The following is a 26,921-nucleotide window of genomic DNA, read 5'->3' as shown; positions in this document are numbered from 1 at the left end:
TAAAAACACAGGCCATGAGCATATAAAAATGTAGAGTATCATCTACAACCTAGAAACTGCTTGACAAAATGCCAAAGAAAATTAAAAACCCAAGCTAAATGCATTACAAGACTCCAAAAGTATTTCATCTATAGTTAGAAAAACAAAACTGAGTCTCTCCATCTAAATACGGAGCATGGGAAGCTTGTAGAAAAAAAAAAAAGAAAAAAGGATGAAGCGTTGTTTTGCTATGTCACCAGGATTTCAATTATCTTGCAAGACATTGCTGTTCTCCCTTAAAATAAAATAAAATACCCTGGTGCTGGCAGGCCCACACTGGAAGTCTGCGAGCATTTCCCTGTGCGGGGAGCTGGACCAGCACATCATCCCCACAGTGAGGGCTACTGGGAGCTGAAGATGGCAGGAAACACTGCAGCCTAAACTGGTGAGTAAACAGGAGTTAACATGCAAGCTTTTTACAAGCTGTTCATTTTTATAGGTCCTGAAGACTTCTGGAACCAATACGTGGGCTTCCCCAGCCTCTCTAGAGGAAGCAATGTAATATCCAGCAACAGATTTCAAAGTAAAATAGCATTTTAGAAAAGCCACTTACAGCTGGTATTCAAGTAGTTTGCTTTTTTTGAAATGCAGGCTATTAAAATATTGATACATAAACAGGAATGTTTGCTTTCCTGCTTCCTCCAGTTTGTACACACAGGGAAAAAAGCAAATCCCCTCTGACCGCAAAGATACAGATGCTGCGTTGCCTCATGAAACCACCGAAGGAATGAGGGCAGCAGGTCTTGTTGATTTAAAAGTGTCAAACTAAGTGGTTATTAGTAAAATGCAGGAAAAACCTTAAGCAAAAGGGCTGAAATACCACCGCAAATTAGGGATCAGTCACAAAGCCACTACTGCTGTATCACTTAGATGCCAAATCCTGCCTGGGGTACAGCAGCCAGTAACTGGTCACACAGAGGAACAAAAATCTTCTGATCCTGGCATATTTTCCACAGCATAGGTTCTATTTCAGAGCCAGTGGCAAGTGTCTCACGGCTGGATTTTAAGCATGTGGGAAGAAGATACACCTCAAAATAAAGCCATTCACCATGTTCCCCCCTTCTGTACTTGCTGCCAAACCATAGGCACCTGCCACAGAGAAATTTCTGCAGGGCAGAGTCCAATTTCCAGGGTTAAAAGGGAACTCCAGGTAAGAAACTACCTCCATCTTCCACTGCATTTGGCTTCCAGCTTCAATTTGGGTGAGGGCACACTCTACCCTCCATTAACTCTGACATTGCCCATTAAACCACCCCTAAAATTTTCTTTCCTCCTTCTGGTGTTTGCAGTTTTCAGCAACTGTATCGGACATTCTCATTTAACAAGGTAGTTATTTGCCTTGAGATGAATTTCATAATCAAGCTTTGCCAGCTCAAAAGCATCTGCTAGCTTTGGGGTGTTGTGCAATATTTCTGATGGGGTTTAGGCTCACTGCAGCATCACACGTGCCACACAAGGTGGATTATTTCACCAGCTTCTACCTATGCTGCCAAAGTCCAAACTTTTCTAGGAAAGTTTTATCAATTTTACGTTTGTATCCAAATTGTCTGCAATAATTTCTTTCTAGTATTGCTGTCTCCTCAAAGCTGTTTGCATTTGGAAGAACAGTCATGTTGCCTTCACATTTCCCACATGACTCCAATCTTACTTCCTACTATCAACGCTTCAGCAAACTGCTGTGTCTCACTACAGACACAAGAAATACAGTTTCTCTCTCTTATAGACTGTAAAAATAAATGTATTTCAGGATTAGAAGAACTCCAGATTGCTGTTCCTCACTGACTGCAATGTTTTTCCAAGGAGAAGATTTTAATTAGGGAAATGGTTCATCCTTACTGGTGCCCAGGTTTTACCACCCTCCTTCATTTCCTCATTTGCACTCAGCAAAGTCAAATTAGTTCTAGTAATGTCTTTGGCCAGATGTTCACAGCTTAAAGAAAAACAGCATGCAGGCTGCTGCAAAATCTTAACAGTTTTAGGAATAGCAGCTGACAGCCTAAATCCATACTTCAAGCTCAGCTCTGTTACTAACCACAGAGGCATTCTTCATCCTTCATAGCCTGCCTTAACGTGCCACAAAAAAAGAAACAGAAGAAAAAAAAAAATGTCTGCATCTTTGATGTCACCTTCAAATAACTTATTCAAAGGAAGAAATTCACCTCTTTCTTCAGAAAAATTTTCTGAATTTCCTGGTTTTCCTGCTATATCCAGATTTTTAAAGGTTTATTTCCACCATCACATTAACTGCTTTATTCATCAAATACATTTTAACTTCCAACAAATTATTAACTCTGTGATTTTAAAAAGCCTTTTATGAATCTGAATGATTGCAAGGCATTTCAGTACAAAAAGGAAAGCTCAAACACTGAACCTGAATGGTTATATAAAATTGTGACGTGACTATTCAGTCTGAAAATCAACCCCTCAGCTGACCACATTTCCATTTTAACTTTTTGTGGACACTTCAAATGTTGCATTTCTAATCCTCCAAGTGCAAAGCATCATCTGTCCTGCAAATAAAGGTGCCTCAGGCCTCACCTTAGATTGGGATTTCCCAGTGCCTTGTCACTAGAGCTAGCTGGAAAACTGGACCCTCATCCCAGAAAAAAAACAAGCAACACAAGAAGTTTTCCCCAAGTCTTCTCAAAATTATCCTGGGATGCAATAGGCAGGGGTCAGGGGGGAAGAACACACAAGGTACTGCACTGTACATCCGATAGGACACTTACCAAGCACATGTCGGACCCAAGTTTATACCCATATTCTACCTAATTTAGAGCAGAGACAGGAAATTTGATCTCCTGCTACCCAGACGGATGTGCTAAGCTGACATCCGGTGAGGAAGGCAGTGGGGGCCCACTCACCTTCTTCTGCAAGAGCTCAGCCCCAGGTGCTGAGACACTTCCCAAAGTTTCATTAGAACCAACCCTTTTTCTCATAGACAACTGAATATTAATGGATCGAATCCTCCCCTCTCCACCCCCAAAACCAAAAACATACCTGATTTGGCTCTAGATAGCTCTAAGATGGAAAAAGTTCCTGCCTTGAAGAATTTGCAGATATTTATACACATTAATTAGGTTGCAATGCTGATGTGCTGTTTGCAGAACAGGGTCACAACTACGTTTAGAAATTAAACTGATGGAAAAAGATTACAACTATCATTTAATTACACAGCAGTAATTTTTAAAAAAGAAGAGTCTCTGCCATCTTGCAAGTCATAACTAGAATCACCAATTCCAGTCCTGTTTGCCAGTGGTTTCCACTACAGGCAACTCATCTGGCTGCATTCTCTTTTTTCCAAGCTCCTTCCAGTCTTCCAGGTTATCCCTTCCTGCAAGCAGCTTACACCAGAGAAATTTTGGAGCCATTTCTTTAGGCTCCAAAAATAACACAAACCCTTTATGTCTGTTCCTTCTTGAGTCCTCAAAACAATCTGTCACACCAGTTGTCTTCCTTCTCTGAAGCTCACCTTCCTATTGCCTTAGGTCTTTTTCTTCTCACCAGCATTTTCTGGTCTACTTTCTCCACCATGCTGTGCTTCCAGTTTTAAATCCCTTTTCCAGCTGCCCCTCATTCCCTGCCATATCCTACTTAGCCTAATGCTGCCAGTTCTCATCCCAGGGATCTTTTCCTTTGCTTTGTTACCGCAGATCTGCTTTTGCTTACTTTAATATAAAATTGAGAAAACAAACAATTGGCAAATGTGTAAATAGGTTACCTCAGGAAAACAGAGGAAAAAACATTTTAAAAAATTCTTGGTATTGTTAAGGTTTTCTGCCATGATACCGCTAAGAAACTTTTAAATAAGAAAAAAGAGCTTTTAAATGACAAAGGTGGCAAGGGAGCAGCAGGAGCATGTCATATCTTGGGTCATCCAAGGGTCCTGCATTAGACATCTGATTTAGTCATGAACTCTGGCACAAACACTTTTTGACCTCGTTGGGGAATAGGTCTCAACTAAAACAACACTGCAAGATCTACACATTTTCGAGTTGTGTTTCAAATGAAATGTTCTTGCCCGTTGAATTTGGACATCATTAACTAACAGTCCAGACAAGGGACACAAATACGAGCAGCAACCCAAGCAATCACATGCATCTAACTGCATCTACATTACAGTATTTTGACACAATATTCTACTTGCACTATGCTGTTGACGTGCGCAGAACCGCGACAGCTTTTCTGCTGCTGCAGGAGGCAGAATAATGCTGACAGCCTTATGTTTGACACGGAGGAAGACTATGGATGAGAAGTTGCATTCGTGTTTGTTCAGAAAATCACTTGCAGTGTAAGAGCATATTTCCAAGGCAGCTTTAATTTGCATATTCAAGATGCTTCCTGACACACTCTCCCATTTTAATACCTACATCAGTGTGGTACAGCCCTTCACAGGCACAAGGATATAATCTAAAAGCAATTTGTGACATCTGTACAGGCACACAAGAAAGACTCACGTCCCTCTTCCAACCCCAAGGGAACAACCCCCATTTCTTCTCAAAGGGAGAGAGTTACATTAGCCAACGTATGTGTAAACCAGCCAGTAAATGGTGTTGGTTTTTATTTTGAGGATACATGCAGAAGTGCGATGGACTTGTTTGCACTACACCAAGAGGTGATAAAATTGACCACTCCCAACCGCAAACTTGGCTTTTAAAAACATCTATCCACCTAGCTCAAAGATTCTCTGTAACTCAGACCACTAAACTACTAGCCTTTCCTTCAAACATGAAAATAAGCAATGGCTTTTGGAAAAGAGGATACTAAATTAAGAGGAATAAAACGAATCTTGCTTTAATGTCTCACCTGAGAATCTATTTTAATTAGCGCAATGTCAGCTTTTTCATCAACATCTTTAATTTTAGCTTCATACGTTTCACCATTCTTCAGTTCCACCTTCACCCGGTTTTTGTTGGTGACGACATGAGCGTTTGTCACTATCAGTCCATCTTCTGAGACAATGAACCCTGAACCACTGGCAACAGGGATCTCCCTCTTCGAATAAGGAAGTCTAGAAGACACGGGAAACAAATACTAAATAAGGAAGTCTAGAAGACATGGGAAACAAACATTTACCACTGCAAAAAGTTCAAAGTTCACAAATCATTCCAAATAACACACAGCCAAAAAGAGTTTGGTGGTTTTTAATGCTTTAAGATACGTGCTGCTACTTACTATCATTAAGAAGATAATGCACGTGCATTAGTTTCGGGGTTTTTTTTTTCCCCAGGACTCTTAAATTATCTTTAATCCTTAAGGCATGACAAATATTTACGATCTTAAAAACCTCTTTGTTATTACACAACATCAATCAACATTTCTGGCACACTGGCAGCTGTTTTCAAGAATACAAAAATCAAAACTGGGCATCTTGTTTACTTGCGAAATAATTCAATGTGAACCACAGCAGGAGCTATCTTCTCCACCACATCTGCAATAAAGTTGTATTTGTGTCGCAGGCTATTAGGATGTTCTTGGCCTGAAATAGAAACAGAAAACATGTCGTGAGTTCTTCAAGTGACAGGAGACGGGTCATTGCAAAACACCTGAATCTAAAAAAAGCTCCAAGTAGACATCTTCCCCCTTCTTAAAAGTTATCTGCAGCATAACCCTTGCCCTCAGACTTCCCTTCTGCCTCTTTGCACACGAGAAGCAGCATGCTTTATTGTTAGGACAAATGGATCTATGAAACCTTCTTGTTTCAAGTGCACGTAAATGGGTCGTGGGGCAGCAGATCTGCTGCTCCAAGGGTGGCTGTGGGCGCAGCACGCCCCACCGCTGGCAGCTCCCAGGAATGAGGCACTGGGGGAGCGGGGGGAGCACAGGGTTTAATCCATGTCTGCACTGCCCCACTCTTCCTTTGTAAAAGGGATTTTGTACTCAGATGCCTCCATTTCTGCTCTCACCTCTGTTCTGGATGGTCTGTTTAGCTTGTATGGTCTTCTCAGATTAAACAAATGGCTCTGTTCCTCTGCCAAAATACGCCTTCCTCTTGGTTTTTGAAGTCACTTGCTGCTGCATTTGTAAAATGCCGAGGACAAGAAGGTCCTAAACCCAGTGTAAGCCTACAGCAGCTGCTGCGGAAGCTTAACTTGGGTGCGAGGTTTGTGCTGCCTCTCCCACCAGTGTCCCCACACAGCTTGAACCACCAGCCCCTGCCTGTCACCTCAGCATGGATTCACGTTACATATGCTCTACACAGCCATGCTCAAGGCACCTTTTCCACCGCAGCCACCTGTGGTCCACCAACTACACAGAGGAGTGGATCCCGTGTACTTTGGGGTTACTGAACCATCCTCAAGGCTACAAAATAGATACGCACATGAAAACAATGGGACCACAAAGCTCTGCATTCCTGGGCAGTGCTGTAACACAAAAGCTTATGGTCACGGAGCATTCAAGAGAGGTCAGTGTGATTTTCAAAAGCAGCTGGATACCAAACTCCTATTGTGGCCACCAGAAAACCTGTCTGCACCATCAGATGTCTAAAAGAGTGCTGGAAAAAAAAAAAAAAATCACAATTCTGACCCAGCTTCCCCTTCTCAAGTAGTTCAGGGGCAAAAGTTGGTGGTTTGTTTTTTTTTTTCTTTAAATTGGGAGCAACTAAGCAACTGGAACATCCCAAAGAGTTATTTTGTATTTCCCGAGAGGCAAGAAACACGCTTTGTTTTCATTAGTTTTCCCATTTTATCTAATGCATCCATCTTATAAAGACACAAGCCAAATCTGCAATTGACTTTCAGATGGGTATTAATGTGCTGTGCTGCTCCCATCCATCCATGCCATTTGGCTTCTAAATCTGTCCAGAGATTAAAGCAGTAAGCAGCTTGTAGATGCTGTAAGTGGCTGTGATGGCGTAACAGGAGGATTTATTTGCAGAGTTGTAGAAGGAGACACAGGACTATCCTGTGAAATCATCCCAATACTGAAACCTGAATGACCTTCATTATCTGAAAACCAGACTGGAAAACTAGGCAAAATTTTAAGTACATACTGGAGGCAAAAACCCACAGCAGGAGATTCAGAGGAATGATTTGGGAACAAAACATTGCTGCTCTTAATACTAACCAGATACTGGTTTGATTCAGGGATGAACAACAGGTTTCAGGTGACTTACCAATGCCTACTAGCACGTACTGCCCTCATGAGAGGGGTGGATGGTCAACCCAAACACTATCCAATCACTCAATAATGTGTTGGGGTTTTTTCCCATTTATTCCATGTGGAACATCTCAAGGGCTTTTAAATGCAATTGATCATGAGCAGCAGCCACAGCAGTAACCACATAATCCATTATGCTGTTTCAGATCACAGTTCGGAGAAGTTAATCTGCTTTATGAAGCAGGAACGTTGGTCAGGAAACTTGTGTCCTCACCTATTGTTTTCCTCAAAAGTATCCCGTGCTTTCTCTGCTTTACGTATAAACTGTTTTCCTTGGACTTTAATGCCACAAAGGCATAAGGGCTTGCTGACTGACAAACATCAATTTACCAAAGGATTTATGTTCTCTTTATTAGAACTATTCGGTATCAAATGAACCATGTCATCACTATAAAGCTGACAAATATGGGAGTGTTCTGGAAAACTGGTAGAAGAATGAGAACTGCAGTTTGGAAGTATTCACTCACATTAAAGAGAAACTTTGACAGATTATCAGACTGGATTAATGTGATGTTGGGATAAAATGCCACAGGGCACTACTGCATCCATCAATATGCTTTTTGATCACAGCTTATAAAATGATTTCATCCCAATTACAATGCTGTAGACATTCAAAGGTCACATCCTGCCCTTGAAAAAGATAGCTCCCACGGTTGAGGGAACTGCACAGGAAAACACAGCTTTTTTTATGCCTTCAATCTTTTTTGCATTTAGCTATTCAAGAAGAGAAAGGATGCCTAGGCTGTACATGATGAGACTACTAATACTTCACCTCAGAGCTGCCTTCACTTTGAGTCAGAGGGTACGAATGCCAAGATTTCAGAATTGACAGTATTTTACATATAATCCACCTCCTCGCGCAGTCCCAAACAAAGCTGTGCCATTGAAAGGTCAAATTTTCATACTTTGAAAAAGTTAGATAATAAATACTGATTCATGGCATACTGACCTAAAAAGCTTGCCACGCCTGCCTATTGCTTATGCATTAGGAATTCTTGCATTGTGTAACACAGTTTTGCAACAACTCTTGAATAACTGCCCGCTTAAATGGAAAACATACCTTTTTAAAGCAAATAAACAAAAGTCAAAGTACCATTCAGATGAATTAATTGATGAATGCAAATAAAAAGCATTCCTATCAGCTGGTCTTCACCCTCATGTAACAACAGAGCATCTGAAGGCTATCGTGAAAGTATTAGTATGTTGAAAGTTTCTTCTATCACTGAGAAAAAGTATCGGGGGGGAAAATGAGACCAAAATGGACACGTGTACATGCATACCATTTGCCCATAACTTACATACTTCGTGCTCTCCATAGCTAATTCCTTTTCGGGACTACTGCGCAATGCGTGTGAGAGCTGAGAGGTGCACTTATCTTTCCTCCAAGTGACCAGCACCATGTAAAATTTTATCTTATATTTTAATCACCAGTGGGCCCAGGTTTTTATGGCAATTTAGCCTTCCACATAGAAACAGCAGTAATGCAAACTTAATATGAGCAGATGCTCATTCTTCAACCACCATACAGTAGTTTCCAGCCATCACCAGTCATGGTAGAACACAGCAGTGAAATTCAAAACTTCTCAAGAGTCACTTTCCTCTGCTCTCTAACACACACATATTTTTCCAGCTGTACTGATAGTTCAGGGTTTTAGTAGAAAATACAGTTTTAGGTGTGGAATGGGGATATGCAACGTCCTCCAGGTTTTCAGGTTTTAAGAGCTGGACACTGCAGCTGTTTTAGCTGTCCATGCTTGGCTATTAAGCAACAGAAAAAGCAATAGCTTTAAGTTTTGATTGATTATATGGTTTTGACTATTTAATCCCCGCTGCCTGTGTATTCTGATACGTACATCTAACCACAACATCCACCCTGACTTATAGGTACCCTACAAGCAGGTAGGTAGCTCTTTAATTCTATATTTAAATTGGTCCCCCAAATGTAGATTTCCTCTGTTAAAAAACTGCTTTTTTGGTATCGCCAGGGTTGAATTCCTGAGAATAAAGTTACCCCAATTTTTTGGACTTTTTCTTTAAACCACACCCTCTGGAGTTTTGTTCCTAGTAGTATCTTTTCATTATTTTCTTTTTTTTGTGTTTGGGGTTTTTTTGTTGTTTGGTTGGGGTTTTTTAAAAAAATTTTTTCTAAACAATGAAAGGTGGTCTTGAATAAAGCTCTAATTCCTAAATACCTTCAGGCTTTGATGTTCAGATCTTTGCAGACTGTCCCTCTTTCTATTTATATACTGTGATTATTTGTGTTTCATAATGTTTTTATTGGACTATTGCACAATGTCTGAAGTGCCCATAAGCATGGTTAAGAAACCTTTATTAATGACATTATGAAGATGATTGCTGCAAATTCAGTTAATGATCAAAAACTGGCTTAAAAAAACATAAATAGGTTACAGCATGAAAAATTCCCAAGGCAACTAATTCAAGGACTTCACAGGTGTGCTGGCTGTCTGCCCTCAAATGAAAAGGAAAATCTCTGCCAGCTGACATTAATAGGGCTAATATCAGTAAACAAACCACAAGGAGGCAAGACAGAATACCAAGCCAGGTTGAAAAAGCACACCCAGCTGTAAACAACTGAAATAATTTGGTTTTATAAAGATGAGCCAAAAATCATATTAAGATCTGTGTTCTGATTAGGTCATTACTCAAAGTGGCACTGAGGCTTTAATGCTTGCACCTCCTACATGCTGCTTTTGGTAATATTTTGAGCTGAACTGAAAGGATGCTTTGGAGATATAAGTCTCAAAAGTAACCTTTCCCCTTCAGTTGTGAGAACTGTATCTGCTGTTCTTGAAGGTCTCCTCTCGGCGTAAGGTCCACCTCTCATTGGAACAGCTCTTTGCATAAAGCTTTAGGCACCTCACAGTCAGAAATTGACGTTTTCCCATTCAGTTTTCATGTGTTTTCCCCCTTTCAAACAAGGGGTTTCTGCTCTCATCCATCAGGACCAGCTCAGCTTGCTGCCTGTTCCTATCCGCATCCTCTGCGGCTAGCCTGTGCTAAGGCATCCTCAATGCTCCCATGTGTCCCTTCCACTGTCTGAATTCAGAACCAATACAATTACCTCATTCAATGGGACTTTTTATTCTAGACACAGGGAGTGGTAAGGCACACCCCAGCAAAACTCTCCCTCCCACCCTCACTTGATGTGATCACACCAGATATCCTCATGTCCTAAGTCAAAAAGGTCAGATTCAGTCTGGAATCTGGAGCCTTTCTTTAAAACCAGCAAGAAACTTTCAATCCCATTAAGATTTTAAAAAGCCCACAACTTCCCATGAAACAGTAATCATCCAAGACAGCTGCAACTGTCAGTATCTATGATTTTATAACTGGTAAAGAGGATGCTTATATGCAAATTGCAGGGAGGGTGGAGCAGTGGAGCACTATCTCCAGGTTCACCATCAAAGATGCTTCATATTGGAAAAGTGCAACACCCCTGTCCTTCCAGGGGAACCAAATTAAAATATCCTTTGAGTTTGCTCCATGCCTGCACCTGAGCAGCCGCACGCTCAGCCTGGGGGCCTGTTTCGTCCCTGCCCTGTTCATCAGGCCCAGCATTACCACCTCAGCTGGTGGGGTGTGCAGTCTGCTAACACCAGGCTGGGGCCAGCCGAAGAAAATGGGGCTTGGATCCAGGGATCTGTGGTTAATCTATCCCTTGCCCGTTAACTCCATAATGATTCTACGGAACCCTTGCCCAGTGAGGCAGAGTACGAGCAGAGCCATCACAACCTGCTGAAGTTTATGGACTGACTAAATGTATTTAAAGCTACCCAAGTTGCTGAAAATAGATGGTTACTTCCTCCTGAGCTCGCTGCTTGCTTAACGTTATATTCAGACACACGATCCCAGGTGCATATGCACACCAGGGTCTGAAAGCACAGCTTGGGTTTCTCTGCAGAACAAAACCAGAAGGGCTTAAGCACTCACGAAACCTCTGGGCTGGCAGAATCAGTGACTACTAAAACAAACCACAAGACCGTAAAGTTTTACTTGGAGAACTTCCACCCTCCCAAATAAAACTCCAACCACTGGTGTTTGTACAAATTCCCATTCATGTCATATAGGAAAACGTTAAAACCTCTGACGCTACTATGGAAACAAAAACTCCAGCAAATGTGCTTAGCTCACACCGAAAATGGTGGTATCGGCAAGCTCCGCTGGAGAGACACAAGGAAAAAGTGATGTATGGGGATCTGTTGCCACTCTTTTTTAAAAAAAAATTACATAAAACTGCAAGCCTAAATATTCCACTTCCTATTCAAGGATAAATTGTGTAATACACCAGAAAAGGATATTACACAATAAAAATACTAAGAAAATAAGAAACAACATGCTACGCATCATAGACGATTTGCTTAAGAACAACATTCAGATCAGCGGAGGGAATTTTGAGAGGTCTAAACCACAGCACCTTGCTAATAAAGCTACTATTACATCAGTTGTTTTTTCCCTGTGTAATCCAAGGAGAAACTAGAGACACTTTGCAGATTTCTGAGAATAAAATCTGTATTACACTGTGACAACCCTAAAAGCAAAAATATTTTCACAGTGCTAAATAACGGAGAGATTTCAAGCATTTTATTCTACCAAATAGTAAACTGCACAAATCTGGTATTCACTTAAAATATGTCCTGCAGCAAGAGCCACTGCAAGATTAAAGTGAGCATTTAAAGTAAAATTGCTTTTTGGCACAAATGCAAACTTGCAAAAGGAAAACAAAGTCCATTTTCATCATCATAATATTTAGATGATCAATTCTTTCTTGGCAACCTTTAGCAAGGACTCTGACAAATTCACCAGAGATCTTGCAAGTAACAAGCTTTGAAATGTCTATTTTCCCTGCTAATCCAAAAGCCTGAAACCATTAATTTTAATCACTGGTTTTAAATAAACCAAAAAAATTTAAAAAGCTCTCAAGCGAAACAGAATAGGGAATCTATACAAAGTTTGTAGAACAAAACAGCTCTCAATAACACAAAACAGTTTTCAGAACAGCGTGTGGTCACTCGTGTAACATAGAACTGTTGAGCACAAAAATGAAGGTGAATAAATCGCACATTTTAATTTATGTTCTCAAGATCAAAAGCAGACTTCATGGATTTTCAGGGAGAAGGGTGTGAAGGAGTATGCGAAGCCCACCAAGCAGCAGGATGTTGCTGCTGCTGGTGCAGAGGCTGCGGCGATGCACTGGGTAGCTGGGTCTCTGCGTGCATCCTATTCCCAACTACTGGCCAGAAATTAATGCATATATTAGAGGGTGAGTTACTGAAAGTGCAAATGTATGAATAAGTAAGAGCAGATATTGTTAATGTATGAACGTCCAGGCTACACAAAGAGGATGACACATACAGAGCTCTTCTGCATTTATAAAACAAGAAAAACAAACAGAGAAAAACATACTTGAAGAGAATTAAATTGTAAAGCACAGAGTCTTCAGAGAACTTTGGTCCAACCTCTTTGGTCTAGCTTCTTTCTTAGTATGAAACAGACCTCTCTTGCATCCAGTCTCAAGGTGATTCAAGATTTTCTTGCCACTGAAAATGGTCAGCGGGGAATGTCCTTGGGCAATGTGCCTACATGTTTCTTGGAGGAAGCTCCTATATAACTTCAGATATAAAACTTAAAATTCCAGCTGAACAGGATCTGTTCCTACCACTTGTCTACAAGGCAGAATACGTAGTAAATGAGCTAGATACAGAGTATCTTCTGTTGCAGCTCAACTACTGAACTGCTGGATAGACATTAAATGGTTGGAACATTGTGCAGGAGGAGGAACACCCGGGATGTGTGCACATCTTGGTCTAGGCTGTGTTATTACTCATGAAAAGTGATTTGAATCTTCAGTGTCTTAGATTTAGCTTTAAAATGGGCATAACCCCTATTTTATCTTACAGGAATAGACTCAGACTTTAGGAACCCTTGCAGAACCTCACAGGGAGAAAACATGTATATAAAAAACTCTCAAGAAATGCCAGAAATTCTTCTATAAACCAAGTACACTGGCTGTCCCTGCAAAAAGCCAGTCTCACAATTAAAGTAGTAGCAAGCAAAACCAGTAGACTTTCAAGCTGATGAGGCTAAAAAGCAATCTGAGGGGAGCAACACAGGGAGGGGAGGCATCCAGAGCAGAGCGACAGCTCCATCTAACACAACAGGAAACTGCGATTCCTTCTGTAAACACGAGCGGTGAGGTGGGAGGAAACCCAACTTCTGCATAAACAGCCAGGCCAGAGCCCCGGGCCGGAGGAACGCGGCCCTGCAAGGAGGAACATGCTGTTCCCTGAGCAGCATTGCCATATTAATACAACACCGAGCCCAGGCTCATCAGAGGAAATGACAAATTACTCGCAACTCAGCAGCCCTCTGACAAGGATGCATGGCTCCTGGGTTGCTACGCAGCAACACTCGCTGCGCTTGCAATGCCCTGCACGGGTGCCCCGCTCTGTCCGGGGCATGCGGAGAGAAAGCAGGGCACCAGCACATGCTCAGACACAAAAAAAAAAAAAAAAAAAAAGGGTGAAGAGTAATTCAAGACAAGGACAAAGAGTGCTGAGCTTGAAAACATCATTAACGGTAGTCCTGTCTGAACTGGAAACATTAAGAAATGTAAATCAGGTAGTTACGGAAAAGAGTCTGCCTGATTTCCTACAGACAGATGAAAAAAATATTTCAGTCAACAGGTTTAAGCAGACGTGGTATTCTCTTCTCTGGAGAGGTTTGAAAATATAACAGATGAGTCAGGAATAATTTCTCTCCTCCTTTTCCAGCCCTGCTCAGTTTACATCCCTTCCAAATCAGGTCATCACCCTGATCTACCTCCCAGCCCCACTCATCGCAGGCAGAGAACCAACAAAACATCCCCCAGATGCCCGTACGGTAACAAAGACACGTTAGTTCCTATATCCTATGTGTAACCAACAGTTGTCTGATCCTGAAAATTCCTCTTAACATTATAAAGGCATTAAGGTCTCATTTTAAGTACATGAGAAACTTTCGCACTGCATCTTTAGAACAAATCCCTGCTTAAGAGTAACTTGGTTTCAACTTCCAGGAACCCTAGTACGAAGACACCAGGGAATAAAAACAAGTTCTTGTTTTCATGCTTTTTAAACTTTTTTTTTCCTCTAAGGAGAAACCTAAAAAAAGCCTCTTAGATGGAAGCCTGAAAAAAGCCTCCCGAGATGCTGCTTCTCTGCAGGTGGAAAAGGCATTGATTTCACCACTTCGCTTGGCAAGACTTACAGTGTCACCGAGGTGATACAGAGAAGGATCAAATATATAGAAAAACTTCAAAACAGTAATAAAACATACACACACACAACTCACACCCCCAGGGGGCTTCGTAATTGTGTAATACATAAACCCAGCATAACCATATCACAAAAGCCACAATATCTACAGCTTCTGGCAGGATTTTCTACACCTGTCTTAAGAACCACTCTAAGACCGTCCAGATTTGTTTTAATGTAGACATCAGAAATCAATGAGCGTTTGGGGAACGAACCTGGAGTAATGCAGAGGGTCCTTCTGCCATCCTGTTTTGAGAACTACAGAAAGGAGGTGGCACTGCCACTTGTGTGAGAGCCACCGTCACACAGCACCCCGTTCCACTGCACGTATAGTTTCTCCTTAAAGGTTAAAGGAAGAGCAGGTTTCTATTTCACTCTCTTGAATATGCATATTTTTACAATATTTAGAGTGCTAATTATATTCACTGCTCCCCATCAACAGTAAATATTTACAGAATGGCTTTTTTATCCACCCAACTATTCTGCTTTATTTTATGGAGCATGTGAATATTTTCTGTATTTTATTTATAAGTGGTCTCTGCTTGCCCACTTTTACTGTCTGAATACAAAAGAAAACAAGGGTTAGCCAAACTTTACCTTTATAGATAGAGGGCTACATACAGATCTCTGATACAGAATAGGCAGACATGCCAAACTGCATATGCTGTCCTGGAAAAAAAGGAATGAATCAACCCTTTACCACCACAAATGTTGACATATGAGATTCCTGGGGGGTTGTGTTTATTTTGGAGGTGGGATGGTGGGAGGGGAGAGAGCCATTTGGGTTTCTTTTCCTTATTAGTGCTCAGTCCACCCACTTCTTTCCTTCTCCAAAATTACTTTCTGCAGATGCAGATTGACAGATCATCGATGCCGTTTGCAGAACAAAGCCAAAACTGCAGTCGGCAAGTTTAAGAAATAGAGTAATGGAAAAGAAAAGTAATGGAAAATGGAGCGGCAATGCTGGCAAGGGGCAGAAAAACGAGCGGGGACTCATAAAACCTCAGTTTGCTCTCAGCTCTGCTACTGGAATACTGGCTGACCTTGAGCAAAGCTCTTTATCTTCCCCTGCCCTAGATTCACGATCTATAAAATGGCGTAATGACATTGGCCTCTGGAAAAACCTTGTGAGCGTCTTCTAATGCTCTGCTACATGAACTATTTCAAATTTTAGACCATTGGATAGCTTCTACACATGGTTACTAGATTTAATATGCATTATTTTATCTGTCAGTTGTTTGTCAGGAAAAATACATGCAAATCCAATTGCCATCAGAAACATGAAGTGTTTTTTTAATTTGGTGAGCTCCATCTCATCAATATTTCTGGTAGCAAGCCTGTAAAACTGGATATAGGAACAATTCACTGCATATCCAACCTCTCCCATGTCACCAAAAAGGCAGCTTTACAAGAGGCAGGGAGATGGAAAGACTGAGAAACCCTCGTAGAATTTGATGGGAAAAAATGACAGACACAAGAACGAAGTTTCGTTAACTTGTAACACAGAAAATTTTAACGGGGTGCCTATAGCATGGCTACACCATGACACTCGGCACAGCCCCAGCACTGGTGCATCAACACGCTGCAGCTCGCACCAACAGGACCAGCACCTGCCCTGGTGCAGCCCATGGAGTTCATGTGCAATAAAAGCAGAGGCTAATGGCTCTACTCACACCTTACACACATGTATGTGTTTCTTTTGCAGTGTGTGTGCATATGCATGCACACATTTTTGTCTCCAGAAACAAGCTCCTGGCAGAGGGCTCACAACGAATTGCACAACCCATCTGGCTTCCAGCTTTGTGCTTCGTCTTATCAGTGCACCAGGGTATCTGATATTAACACAGAAATTTAAGAGCTACTCTATCTGGCTGCCTGACTCATCTCCAGTCACTAAAATATGGTAGCCAAGATCTTCTCAATTCCCTAAACTTTAAAATAAAATAACTAGTCAACTGTGTCCTGTCATAGAGGTTTAAGACATTGTAAGTCTCCTGTTACCTACAGATACGAGGTCAACATCATCAGTTAGTGTAAGATCAATGCCTTATTTTATAGCTCTTCAATATAGGGGAGCTGAAACTTATTTGTTAGTTATATTCTTCTCTTTGAGGCAGGTGAACCAATCTGGGAATCACAATGACCTGTACCCAGAAGGCAAAATAAAGGCTGCCTTTTTTTCTACATCCTGAACACAGCCTCCAAAATAATACTAGATATTCGCTTGGGCCTGGTTACAAACACTGTGGGACTTACTGCCAAGTCTAGCCAGGGATCCTAGAGGCCCCAGCAGTTTATGGGAGTGAGGAATGACTTTATTTACAACAAAAGTGAAGTTCCACAGTACCCCAGTTTCTATTTCTAACGTTGCTTTCTTTCACTCCAAGCACACGTAAATTCACATTTGAAAAATATTTTCCAGCTTCTCCTATTTCTTGGACAGCAGAGTCTTTCCTTTAACTGCTCAGGATACGCTGTCCCCATCACAGCTAAACTCTACTTAATAAGATTCCTGCTGCTTACTCATGGCTTTAAGTAGTCCTGTCCAGTCAACAGGTACCTTTAAATTTCAAAGCCCAGAAGATGAAAGGATTGAATCGTTCCTTGTTCCAAATCTGTATTTACCGACCTGTTTGAAGTCTAGAGACTACAGAATTACTGCCGGCTCCCCGGGAAGAAATCTAGATGTGGAGAGGGGAAAAGGTGAGCTTCTTCAGACAAACCACTTCGTAGTGTTCCCTCCTCTCAGAGCTGAATACTTGGCTTTGGTTTTCCAAAGCTGTTTAATCCCACACTTGGGAATTTGTTCTCTTCTGTAAATATGTTGCTATTTGTTTCCATTGCCTTCAGCTGCCTCTTCCCTCCCTCCCCTTCTCCTGCTGCTGCAAAAGAGACTGAGGAAAGTCAGAAGGATAATGACTTTCAGACCACCCAAACACAGCAACTGAGGGAAATGAAGGCAGCTAAAAAATATTAATGGCACTGGGGCGCTCATTTGTGCATCCAGTTCTGTAACACTTGCTCCTCCCAGCTCATTTTTAATAGACTCAACACGTGCCAAGTAACCTGCAAAGGTCTCCCAACATTTCTTCACCACACTAACCATCGCGTGCCTGTTGTTATCTTTCGGGAAACAGCTGAAAGCCTAGTTCATAACAACATCAACTTTCCTCTCAATAAATATCAGGCTTAGTTCCTGACCTTCCCAGATTTCCTAGCTGAGTTTCTCTTCCTGCCCTGATTATTCATTCCTGCAAGGCTCAGCGCTGCCAGCCCGTTAGCCCTCTCCGTACTACGGGCGAAGGAATTCAGGCAGGTCCATCTACTGCTCTTTCCCATCCTCTGCTGCACAGATCACATTCTTATGCCTTTTTTAAAGGACTCAATTAATGACTAACAGTTTATTGACCACAGAGGTCCTTTTCTTCTGCCAGGGAATTACACAGAGTCACTTGGATGCAATTTCCCCCTGTGTATTTCAAAATACAAGGTCAGCCACTTTGTGAGAAATTGAGTTTGAGTGATGGATTTTTCTTCTCCTCCCTCCATCTCTGGAACTATGAAATGATAATGTGATGATGACAAATAGTGAAACCTGTATCTGTTAGTAACACACCTTTCTAAAGCAAGCAATAATAACAAACTGGTTAGTCTAAACCAGAAGAGCTCACATCAAGCTCCAGATGTGACATCATTGTGCGAGCACGCCTGTGAGAGAGAAGCATGATCTGCCTGTGACAGATGCTAGCATGCTGGGGACCACCGAGGTTACTGGGGTACCACATCAGACTCAGTAATACGAAACATGAAAACAAAAAAATCCGGTTCAAAAAGGGGCAGAGGAAAGTTAGGAACTGAGAGCAACCACAAGTAACGTTCTCATTCTGGTTAAAGGTGAAAGGACAAATCCAGGTTAGTTTGTATTTTACAGTGTGATGAACACAACATGGAGAGAAGGGCACTGTCCTAAAACGTCTGGCAGCATTTGCCAGGAGAAGTGAGGAGGGGAAGGAAGACTGGTTTAAGTTGTGTGTTGAACATCCCATGCCTTCCTTCCTTGGTCAGCAGGAGGGATTTAAGAGCACCAAAACCATATTTGCTTAAGAAAAAGAAAACATCCTCCCAGCACATTGAACCTCATCACACTGAATATTGAGGTCTTGTTGCACTGACCTCGCTCCCGGGCGTGGGATGGTCTTTACACAGTCATGGTTTAGGCTCAAAGGACATTCACCTCCTTTCTGCGCATTTGTATTTTCATTGGTACCAACCCACACTGCGCTGCACCAGCACATGCTTTGCAGGCCTGAACACCCTCTACCAACACCCCTCCTGTCCTTCACAGAAAGCGAAGATCTCTTTCATGGACGCTGCAGCTCAGCAGCCCTGCCCAGGCTGGTGCAGAAACGGCTTGCTGGTGCTGCAGGCACTGGCCTGCCAGCAGTTCCGATACGAAAAGCAGGGCTACATCATCCGCTGAAGGTGGAGGGAAGAGGTGCCCAGGGTGCCCTGGGGAGGCTGCCCACCGCCGGCAGGACGGGTACCGCCGGAGCGGAGAACTGGAAAGGGCGCATGCCCCAGGCAGGGACACAGCACTAATGAAAGGGGTCGACTGGCCACTGCACGGTGCGTCACCCTGCTCATCACCAGCCTCGCCTGCCTTTAACCGAGGCGAGCCCCGGCAGGGCACGCTTCAGCCCTGCACCCAGGCCGTGCACTCACCATACTAGTTCAACCGATGCATCTCCTGGCTAAAAGCCACAGCCGGGCTTTCCCCTCTCTCCTCTCCGCTCCTGGTGTTTCTCCCAATAGAGCCTGTTTTGTCCTTTCTGCGTGCCTGGCCCGAGCTGCGGGCTGATCCTGCACCCCAGAGCACAACACCACAGCAGCGCTCAGCATCTCGGTGCCACTTTGCTGCACCCTGCCACCACCCATCGTCTCAGCAGTGTTTAAGGCCAAGGCTACAGTAAGCTCAGAGGCTTGTGAAATTTTTCTTGAGTTTTTTAAGACTCACGATCCCCATTTTGCATAGGAAAAATCCCCCTTTCGCACACAGACCCAGCACAAGCTTCCCCTGCCTCAGCCGCATCCTCTCCTAAACACATCCGGTATTGGATCAGCAGCACTGAGAATCACTGACAGACAAAAGCAGCACCAGGAGTGGACTGTAGTAGATGAAAACTGAAAAAGACAAAGTTTTACTTTATTTTATGCAACATACACAATGTTGTACCTGACCAGCTACTAAAGTGATGTGAAACTTAGAAACAATGTAAAAGTGTTTTCCAAACACTTTCTCTACACCCCCTTTCTCTCATTTCCCTGGGCCATTGCACTGTATTCACCTAATTATTTATACAGGTATGTTACTATGAAAGCATAAAAATATTTTCCCAAAGATAACTCCATCTCTAGGGAGCAAAAGCTCTCCTGAAAATGAAATAAAGTTAACAACTCTAAGGAGCCACGTATTAGGCAACGGCTTTTCAAAACAGTGGGCCAATCTGCCCCCAGGGAACAGGGCTTTACTGCCTCCTCTCCATTTATTTTTATTTTAGTTTTTTACATATCAAAAAAGCTTTGTTTGCAGCAATGTTTGCTCTGGTCTAGGGATAAACTGCATGCTACTGGTCAGCTTCTCTAGCACCTTCCTTTTGTCCCTCGTGATATAGAAAATAAGCCTCGCTCCAACCAGAGGTGCAACAGGGCAAAATGATTGTCTGGACACACACGAGGTACCTACTGCAGCAGAGTTTTCCTATACAAGGCCTATATGCAGCCTGTGCATTTTCTGCACAACCTACCGGAGGCACGTATTGCTCTCCCGCTCATACACGGCCCGAATTCCACAAACGTTCAGCAGAAGAGACTGAGAAAACAATGATGGTTTCATGAACTGAGAACAAAAATCACAAGGCATGATATTATACTGGAGATCAGGAAACCATAGCGTGAAAGCCTGAATTGTCTCCAATGTCAGTAAACGCCAGCAATGTTCCACCAAGCACAACGCAGCTTTGAAACCAGGGGGAAACCAGTGGTACAAAAAATTGATTGTATCGATAGTAAAGTTGTAAGTTTGATCTGTAATGCAGGACCAGTGTTTTGCCCAAGCCGAACACAGAGTCACTGTACATCAGAATATCCTTCTGCTGGAGAAATACAGAAAGAAATTTGTTTTTAGAGGAAGAAATGCAGAAATGGTACAACCTATACTAAAAGAATCAATCCTCAGTGGAACGGTGCTGACTTATGAAAAGGCAACTCTTCAGAAATAGAGGCTTAATGCATACTCATTTTTACCTATTACCCCCCAATCCTGCTGAATGGCTTAGAAGTAAAAGGCAGCCTTAGCCTACAAGGTTCAAGCCAGACTGTATTAGGGGTTGCAGCTCGTAAAGATCACCCCGCGTTTATCCCCAGCGTGGTTTTGTCACACCGTGTCGCATCCTGTGCTCAATTTGCACAAGACTGAACATTTGCACAGGACTGAACTGCAAGACTGAACATTTCACCTGGCTCTTCAGTCCAGCAATTCCACCTGCGGAGCCACAGCGTCAGAACGCAGCAACGCCTCTTTATACAGCTTACAAATAATGAGCATCCCTCCTGCAGCTCCCCATGCTCGAGTTAGATCCGATTCAACTAAAATAACAACTAAATTATAATAATGCCGAAGTAAAAATACTAATATTGTTACGTCTCGACGCCACTCCCATCCTCCAAAAACCACCAAACCCTAAGGTCAGCTTCACACGCTGCTCACTTACGAGCATCCCCTTCTCTAGCAAATCTATGATTAATAAATCAGGGCACATCTGGCAGAAGGGGCGAAGGCAGCCAGCTACCTGCTCTGCCCACACCGACACGCCGCATTTATTCGCCGCCATCAGATTTTTAACAACTTCTACATTCTCGCCTTTATTTCCCCGGGCATTTCCCCGCGGCCGGCGCCCGAGGGGCGCCCAAGGGTTTCCCTAAACTTTGTCGAAGCCGGGTCCTCACCCGCGCCGGCCTCCGGAGTTTTGCAACCAGTTTCCCAGTTTTGAGCCCTTTGAGCTTCCAGGGAGCCCCCAGAAGGTAGCTTCTCTGGAGGAAGGAAGATGTTAAGCTTTAATGTTGGATATAGGGTGGGTTTTGGTTTTTTCTCCCCCGACACTCGGCGGACGGAGGCAAACGCTGCATTCTTGCTCGAGTTTCTGACTGAACTCGACTACCAGACCGGAGCCAAGGCCAGCCCTTTTCTTTGGCCCCCTCCTCCCGACGGCAGCCCCCACCGGGCCGGGCCGCCCTCCCGCTGCGCAGCCGCTGGCTCAGGAGCCCCCCTCGCCCAAGACCCCCAGGGATGCGGGTCCCCTGCCCGGCGGGGGCAGAGGGCGATGGGGCCGAGCCCTGGTCCCCGCACTGTCCTGGCCCCGCAGCACCCGCGAGGGCGCGCCCCCCCAGTCCGTCCCCCCCCCCCCGGGGTGCCGCCCCTTACCTTGTCCGCAGGCTCCGCGCTGGATGGCGATGAGGGGCGGCTGGCGGAGCCGCTCGGCGCGGCGGCTGGCGGCCCGCAGCTGGCAGGGGCTGGCATAAGTGACGGCGTCGCTGCCGCACACGGGCTCGTTGCTGGAGCACTGGCAGCGCCCGGCGGCCGCCCGCTTGCGCACGGTGGCCGAGGCGGGCACGCCGCTGCCGGGCGGCACCACGCACTGGAGCCCCTCACCGCAGGGCGGGCCGCCGCCTCCTCCCCCTCCTCCGCCGCAAGGCTCGCCCTCCTCCGCCCCGCAGACGCGGCAGCAGCCGCAGGCGTCCAGCACGGCCCCGCCGGGGCAGGAGGTGGCGGGCAGCGGCGGGCAGCGCGACCGATCGCAGCGCTCCGGGCACGCGGGCGGCGGCGGGGCGGCGGGGGCGGCGGCGGGGAGCAGCAGCAGCAGCCCCGCCAGCAGCAGGCTCCAGCCCCACAGCGGCATCGCGGCGAGGCGAGGCGAGGCGTGGGGCGCTGAGCGCGGCGGGGCGGGCGGGCGGCTTTAAGCGGCGGCGGAGGGGGGCGGGGCGGGGCCGGCCTCCCCCCCCGCCTCCCCCGGCGCCGTGACACCCCCCCTTCCCCCCCCGCCCCGGCCTTGTCTTTTTGGGGCAAACCCGCGCAGTTCGTTACCGCACGGATCTGTTAAACTTGGCGTTGAAAGGCTAGGCCGCGCTGCAGCCCCCGCCCCCAAACCATCCCCGCCAGACGGATTCAGAAGACGGGCGGAGCTGAATACTCTTCCCCACTTGAGGAATTACGGGAAAGGCGATCCGAACTAATGTTATCCGATTGATAACATTGCTATCTGATAAGAAGATGGGTGGCAGAGCAGCCGCGGAGGGCAGGGCCGCCAGCCGGCCCCCTGGGAGAAAGAGAGTGAAGCGATGCATGCAAATGCAAGGCGTCCCCGCCCGGAATGCCAGGGACTCCCGCAGGCGGCGTCCTGAGAAATCCCCGCTCTGGAAGGAGCTGGGAGGCGATGCCGGCGCCGAGGCGCGCCGCCGGTACCCGGAGCCTCCGGGGGCGGAGGGACGCAGGGAGGAAGGGATGGGGGTGGGGGGATGGAGGCTGCTCCCGGGTCGCCTCCTCTCCCCCCGCCCCGCTTCACCGGGAGTTCTCAGAGCCTCAGGGCAAGGTGGACACCAGCAATTAGCAGAAGGTTAATCCACCGAAATTAAAAAAAAAAAAAAAAACAGCAACTCACCCCCACCCCACCCCAGCCTTCCATCACCCTACCAGACAGCTGAGCCCATCTGGCACCTGTACAACCCCGGACACAGGCCCTTTCTCGACACACGCTCTTTTAGCGCTCACAAGGTGGTTTGAAAGGCAGTTTGATTACACACAAGCACCTTCCAAGGGAAAAGGCATCGTTTCCAAAGCAGGTAGAGAAAGGTATAACAAGAACTAATAGCTGGAAATTGAGCACAGCCGATTTTTTTAATTACGAGGCGATTAAACTTTTGGACAGACTACCAATATGTAATTACTTAAGTGTATCTTTATCAGGCACCCAATACCCAAGCGAACTATTCAAACCATTAGGCAAGACGAAGTGCTGTTGGATGAGCTGTGACTAAGAAATGGAGAACGCCAGCAACTGAGACAAGGCAGAAGAACACAGAGTCTTTTCTCCTACAAAAAGTGGAATAATCTTTAACAACCAGCCAGCTATGCAGGTGGAAGCAGCAATCCCAAGTGTCAGAATTCAAATCTAATTATTCCAGGGAACATTATAAACTGTGACCACAAAACCACAGATGTGCAAAGCTGCGTGGTTCATACCTGAAGGTGGAAAACCACGTAGAATCCAACACTCCCAATAAAAGCTCCAGTATGAACCCCTTACACTGGCTGTTTTCTAGTAACTTCAACACTGTGCAAGGCAAGAGATTTCTGGAGAATTACCAAAGCAGTAAAGTAGTCATCTAGAACAATTCACAGCAAAACTTCCATAGTGTTAAAATCATTACATTGTTAAAAAGTCTAATAAAAAGTTTGAAAATGTTTATAAGTTTAAATATTTTTAAATGTATGTATATATACACACACACTCATATATATTATGGATAGATACCATGGTAAAGTGTTTCCAAATGATTATTTGTTTATTCATTACTTATTTGCTACTTTTAATAAGCTTTAGGGTTTGTTCTGGGTTTTGTTTTGTTTTTCCTTTTACTTTTAAGTAATGACAAGTCTTCAAGGAAAGACGAACAGTTTTCAGTTTAAAAAAAAAGAAATAGAGGTTCAGACAAGATCTTATAAATTCCTAGAACAAAATATTCAAAGACTAGTGAATTACCACAGGGTTTAGTCCTACCCCGCCCAGAAGGGCTATCTGCTTTTCTATCACTTTGCCTTTGTCAGATAAATTACTGTGAGAAGCCATTGGAGCCTTACCTCCGCAGGCAGTGGGAAAACTCCTTGTTCAGTCATCCTCTCTCCAGGGACGTTTGTGTCTGGTTTAGCTTGGTATCCTTTGATACTGGTCATTCTAAGGAGCAAAGGCGAGGCATTAGGAGATGCTCAAAATACATGAACAACAGCCCTGTTTGATAGAAACCGGCTTGGAACGGTAGTAATTCAGTAAGTCAATACCTTAGTTCAAACCTAAGTAAAGTGAGCGCATCCTTACCTCAGGAAAGGAGTAATCAATCAATGAAAATATAAAGTGTTTACTTAACTGTTCATCTTATAAAGTTTACAAACTTAAGCTAAATATTTAACTACTTCAAGAACTACTGCAAGCTTATAGTGCTCTCACACAGAAGTTTGAAACACCGGTTGAGTATATTTATATTTTCCGTGAGGTATCATTCCTTTTGCACAGTTCAGCCAGCACTGTCAGCTGCAGGGTCTGTTACAGATTACTGAAGACCTGTAGTACACTAGCCAAGGTATTTTCTTAAATAAATAGCACAGAGAAGGGATGTACCTTTGTTGTTAGACAGTTAAGGGTTACACACTGCAAAGGAAATAATCCCAAGGTCATATGTGAAACCATTAATTAGCCATTTACTTCCAAATATATGGACTAGTATTGAGGACCTTCTGGTGTTGTGTTTTTTTGGTTCTTAAACCAGGTAAGGATGTGAACCTTGCTCTGAGTATTAAAATATAAAATTTTTGTAACATTAATTTTATAGGTTTCACGTGGGTGCACACAAAAAACTGAAAAAAACCCCATCTTGCTTTCCCGAATAGCTGAGATAAGTCTTTGGGGGATTTAATAACTTAGTTTACTGAAAAAAAGTATTTGTTAAATACCTATCTAATCTGTGCAGAAGTGCTTTATACCCAAAAGGTGCTATAAACCCAGAAATTATTATTTCTCCTCCATCAGAACATTTTCGCACAAAACAGCAATTCAAGCCAGAAGATACTGACCAATACTCACAGAAGCTGAAAACCTGGTCTGAAAAATACTTGCACTTGAGAGACTTCACTGGTAAAACATTTCATCTCCTACTTTTCAAATGGAACTCGATGACAGGAGGCTCCATCCAGAGATCACATACTGCAAATTCTTCTAAAGGAATGAAAGTTTTGATATTGCTGTCAGGGATCCAGAATTTGCCCAACATCCAGCCTCAGCCCTGCTCACAGCAGGGGCCAGGACAGAAGAGGCCGGCCTTTCCTGCAGTATGATGGTATGCTTTATATTGCCTATTAGGAAAGTAAGTTTTCCTGGATGCCCATGAAGATGTTGCCACATTACCAAAGACTTATCATTTGCTCCCTTTGAAATCTCAGTTTCGGAAAGCAGCAAGAAGCCCTGTGGTACCTCCAGTGGCTTACTGGAGAAAGGAGGGAGCAAGAGAAGCCAGCAGCACTGGCCACAGGATTCTTCTTGCATTGCTACTGCACGTGGGGCCAAGGAGGACCCAGGTGCTTTGGAGTAAGGATCTGGGCACACATGGAAAGGGTGGGAAGCAAGAAGCAAGTAAAGGATGAAAAAAAAGAGTACACTTGGCAGGAAAAAAAGGGCTTAACATTAAAGTCTGGAACTAGAAGGATCCTGGCCAGAAAAGAGGCTGGGGGAAGTTTGAGATGGCCAGAATGCCTATATTCTGAGCAAACTTAAACGGCTTAGACTTTGCAGAAAGCTTTTCTAGGTTTTTTATGACTGCATTATCATTTTGCTTCATTTGTTAATGGCTTTCTCCCAGATTTTCTATGGGGGGAAAAAAAGGTACGCTGTGCTGCATACTTTTGGCCAGGATGTAACACCCCTACCCCCACCCCGCAAAAACCCAGGCACTACACTACAGGCAGGGACTCTAAAACAAGCCTCGAACCTTCATAATTAACTTAACTTAGAGAAAACAACCCGCTGCTATGAAAACAAGCAGTTAACACCCATCTATTGAGAACAGACATTGCTCAGGTGCCCTGATGTGCTCAGTTATCATTAGGAGAATGGAGACAATAGGAATGTTGTGCATCAGAGTGGTTTAAATTCTTAAAAGATGTGTTCACTAGGCGTATTGATATGCAAAATGACAGTGCTGGTGGTTTTAAATGCAAATCCCTAATTACAGTGTCAAAGGTACCACTTTGAAGAGCAATGTTCAACCACTACTACACCATTACATAGTGCCTTTACAAATGAGTACCAGTTTCTTTTTCTCAGAGAGGTTGCACAGAAAATCTGACTCGAAAAAACAAGGCAGATGTGTGGGACATGATTCAGTCACAGGGTCGGGCTCACACTTACCTTTTCCAGAGAGTGGCCTTCATTACTTCAGTGGAAGATGTCAGAAGTACTTTAGCAGCTTACTAGCATAGAGCTTCAAATCAAAAACCTATAATAAATAGGTTGTGCTCTAAAATACAGATAGATATTAAGACATTAAATAAAACTGATAAAACATAGCACAGAGGGCTTCAATTTT

The 26,921-nt window shown here is 43.9% G+C and overlaps 1 protein-coding gene across 1 annotated transcript in view; it reads right to left on the bottom strand.

Moving 5' to 3' along the window:
- The window catches only part of HTRA1 (HtrA serine peptidase 1), a 35,216-nt gene extending 12,681 nt beyond the window's left edge, over positions 1–22,535 (bottom strand). The window contains exons 1-3 of the mRNA XM_075107468.1: positions 21,994–22,535; positions 5,419–5,518; positions 4,846–5,050 (exon numbers count right to left, since the gene is read on the bottom strand). Of these exons, the coding sequence (XP_074963569.1) occupies positions 4,846–5,050; positions 5,419–5,518; positions 21,994–22,468 (780 nt within the window). The 5' untranslated portion in view covers positions 22,469–22,535. The remainder of the gene's footprint in view (positions 1–4,845; positions 5,051–5,418; positions 5,519–21,993) is intronic.
- Between the last annotated feature and the right edge of the window lie 4,386 nt (positions 22,536–26,921).

The sequence above is a fragment of the Phalacrocorax aristotelis genome, chromosome 12 (genome assembly GCF_949628215.1).
Source record: "Phalacrocorax aristotelis chromosome 12, bGulAri2.1, whole genome shotgun sequence".
Classification (NCBI taxonomy): domain Eukaryota; kingdom Metazoa; phylum Chordata; class Aves; order Suliformes; family Phalacrocoracidae; genus Phalacrocorax; species Phalacrocorax aristotelis.
This window is presented reverse-complemented; position numbering and strand designations above follow the sequence as displayed.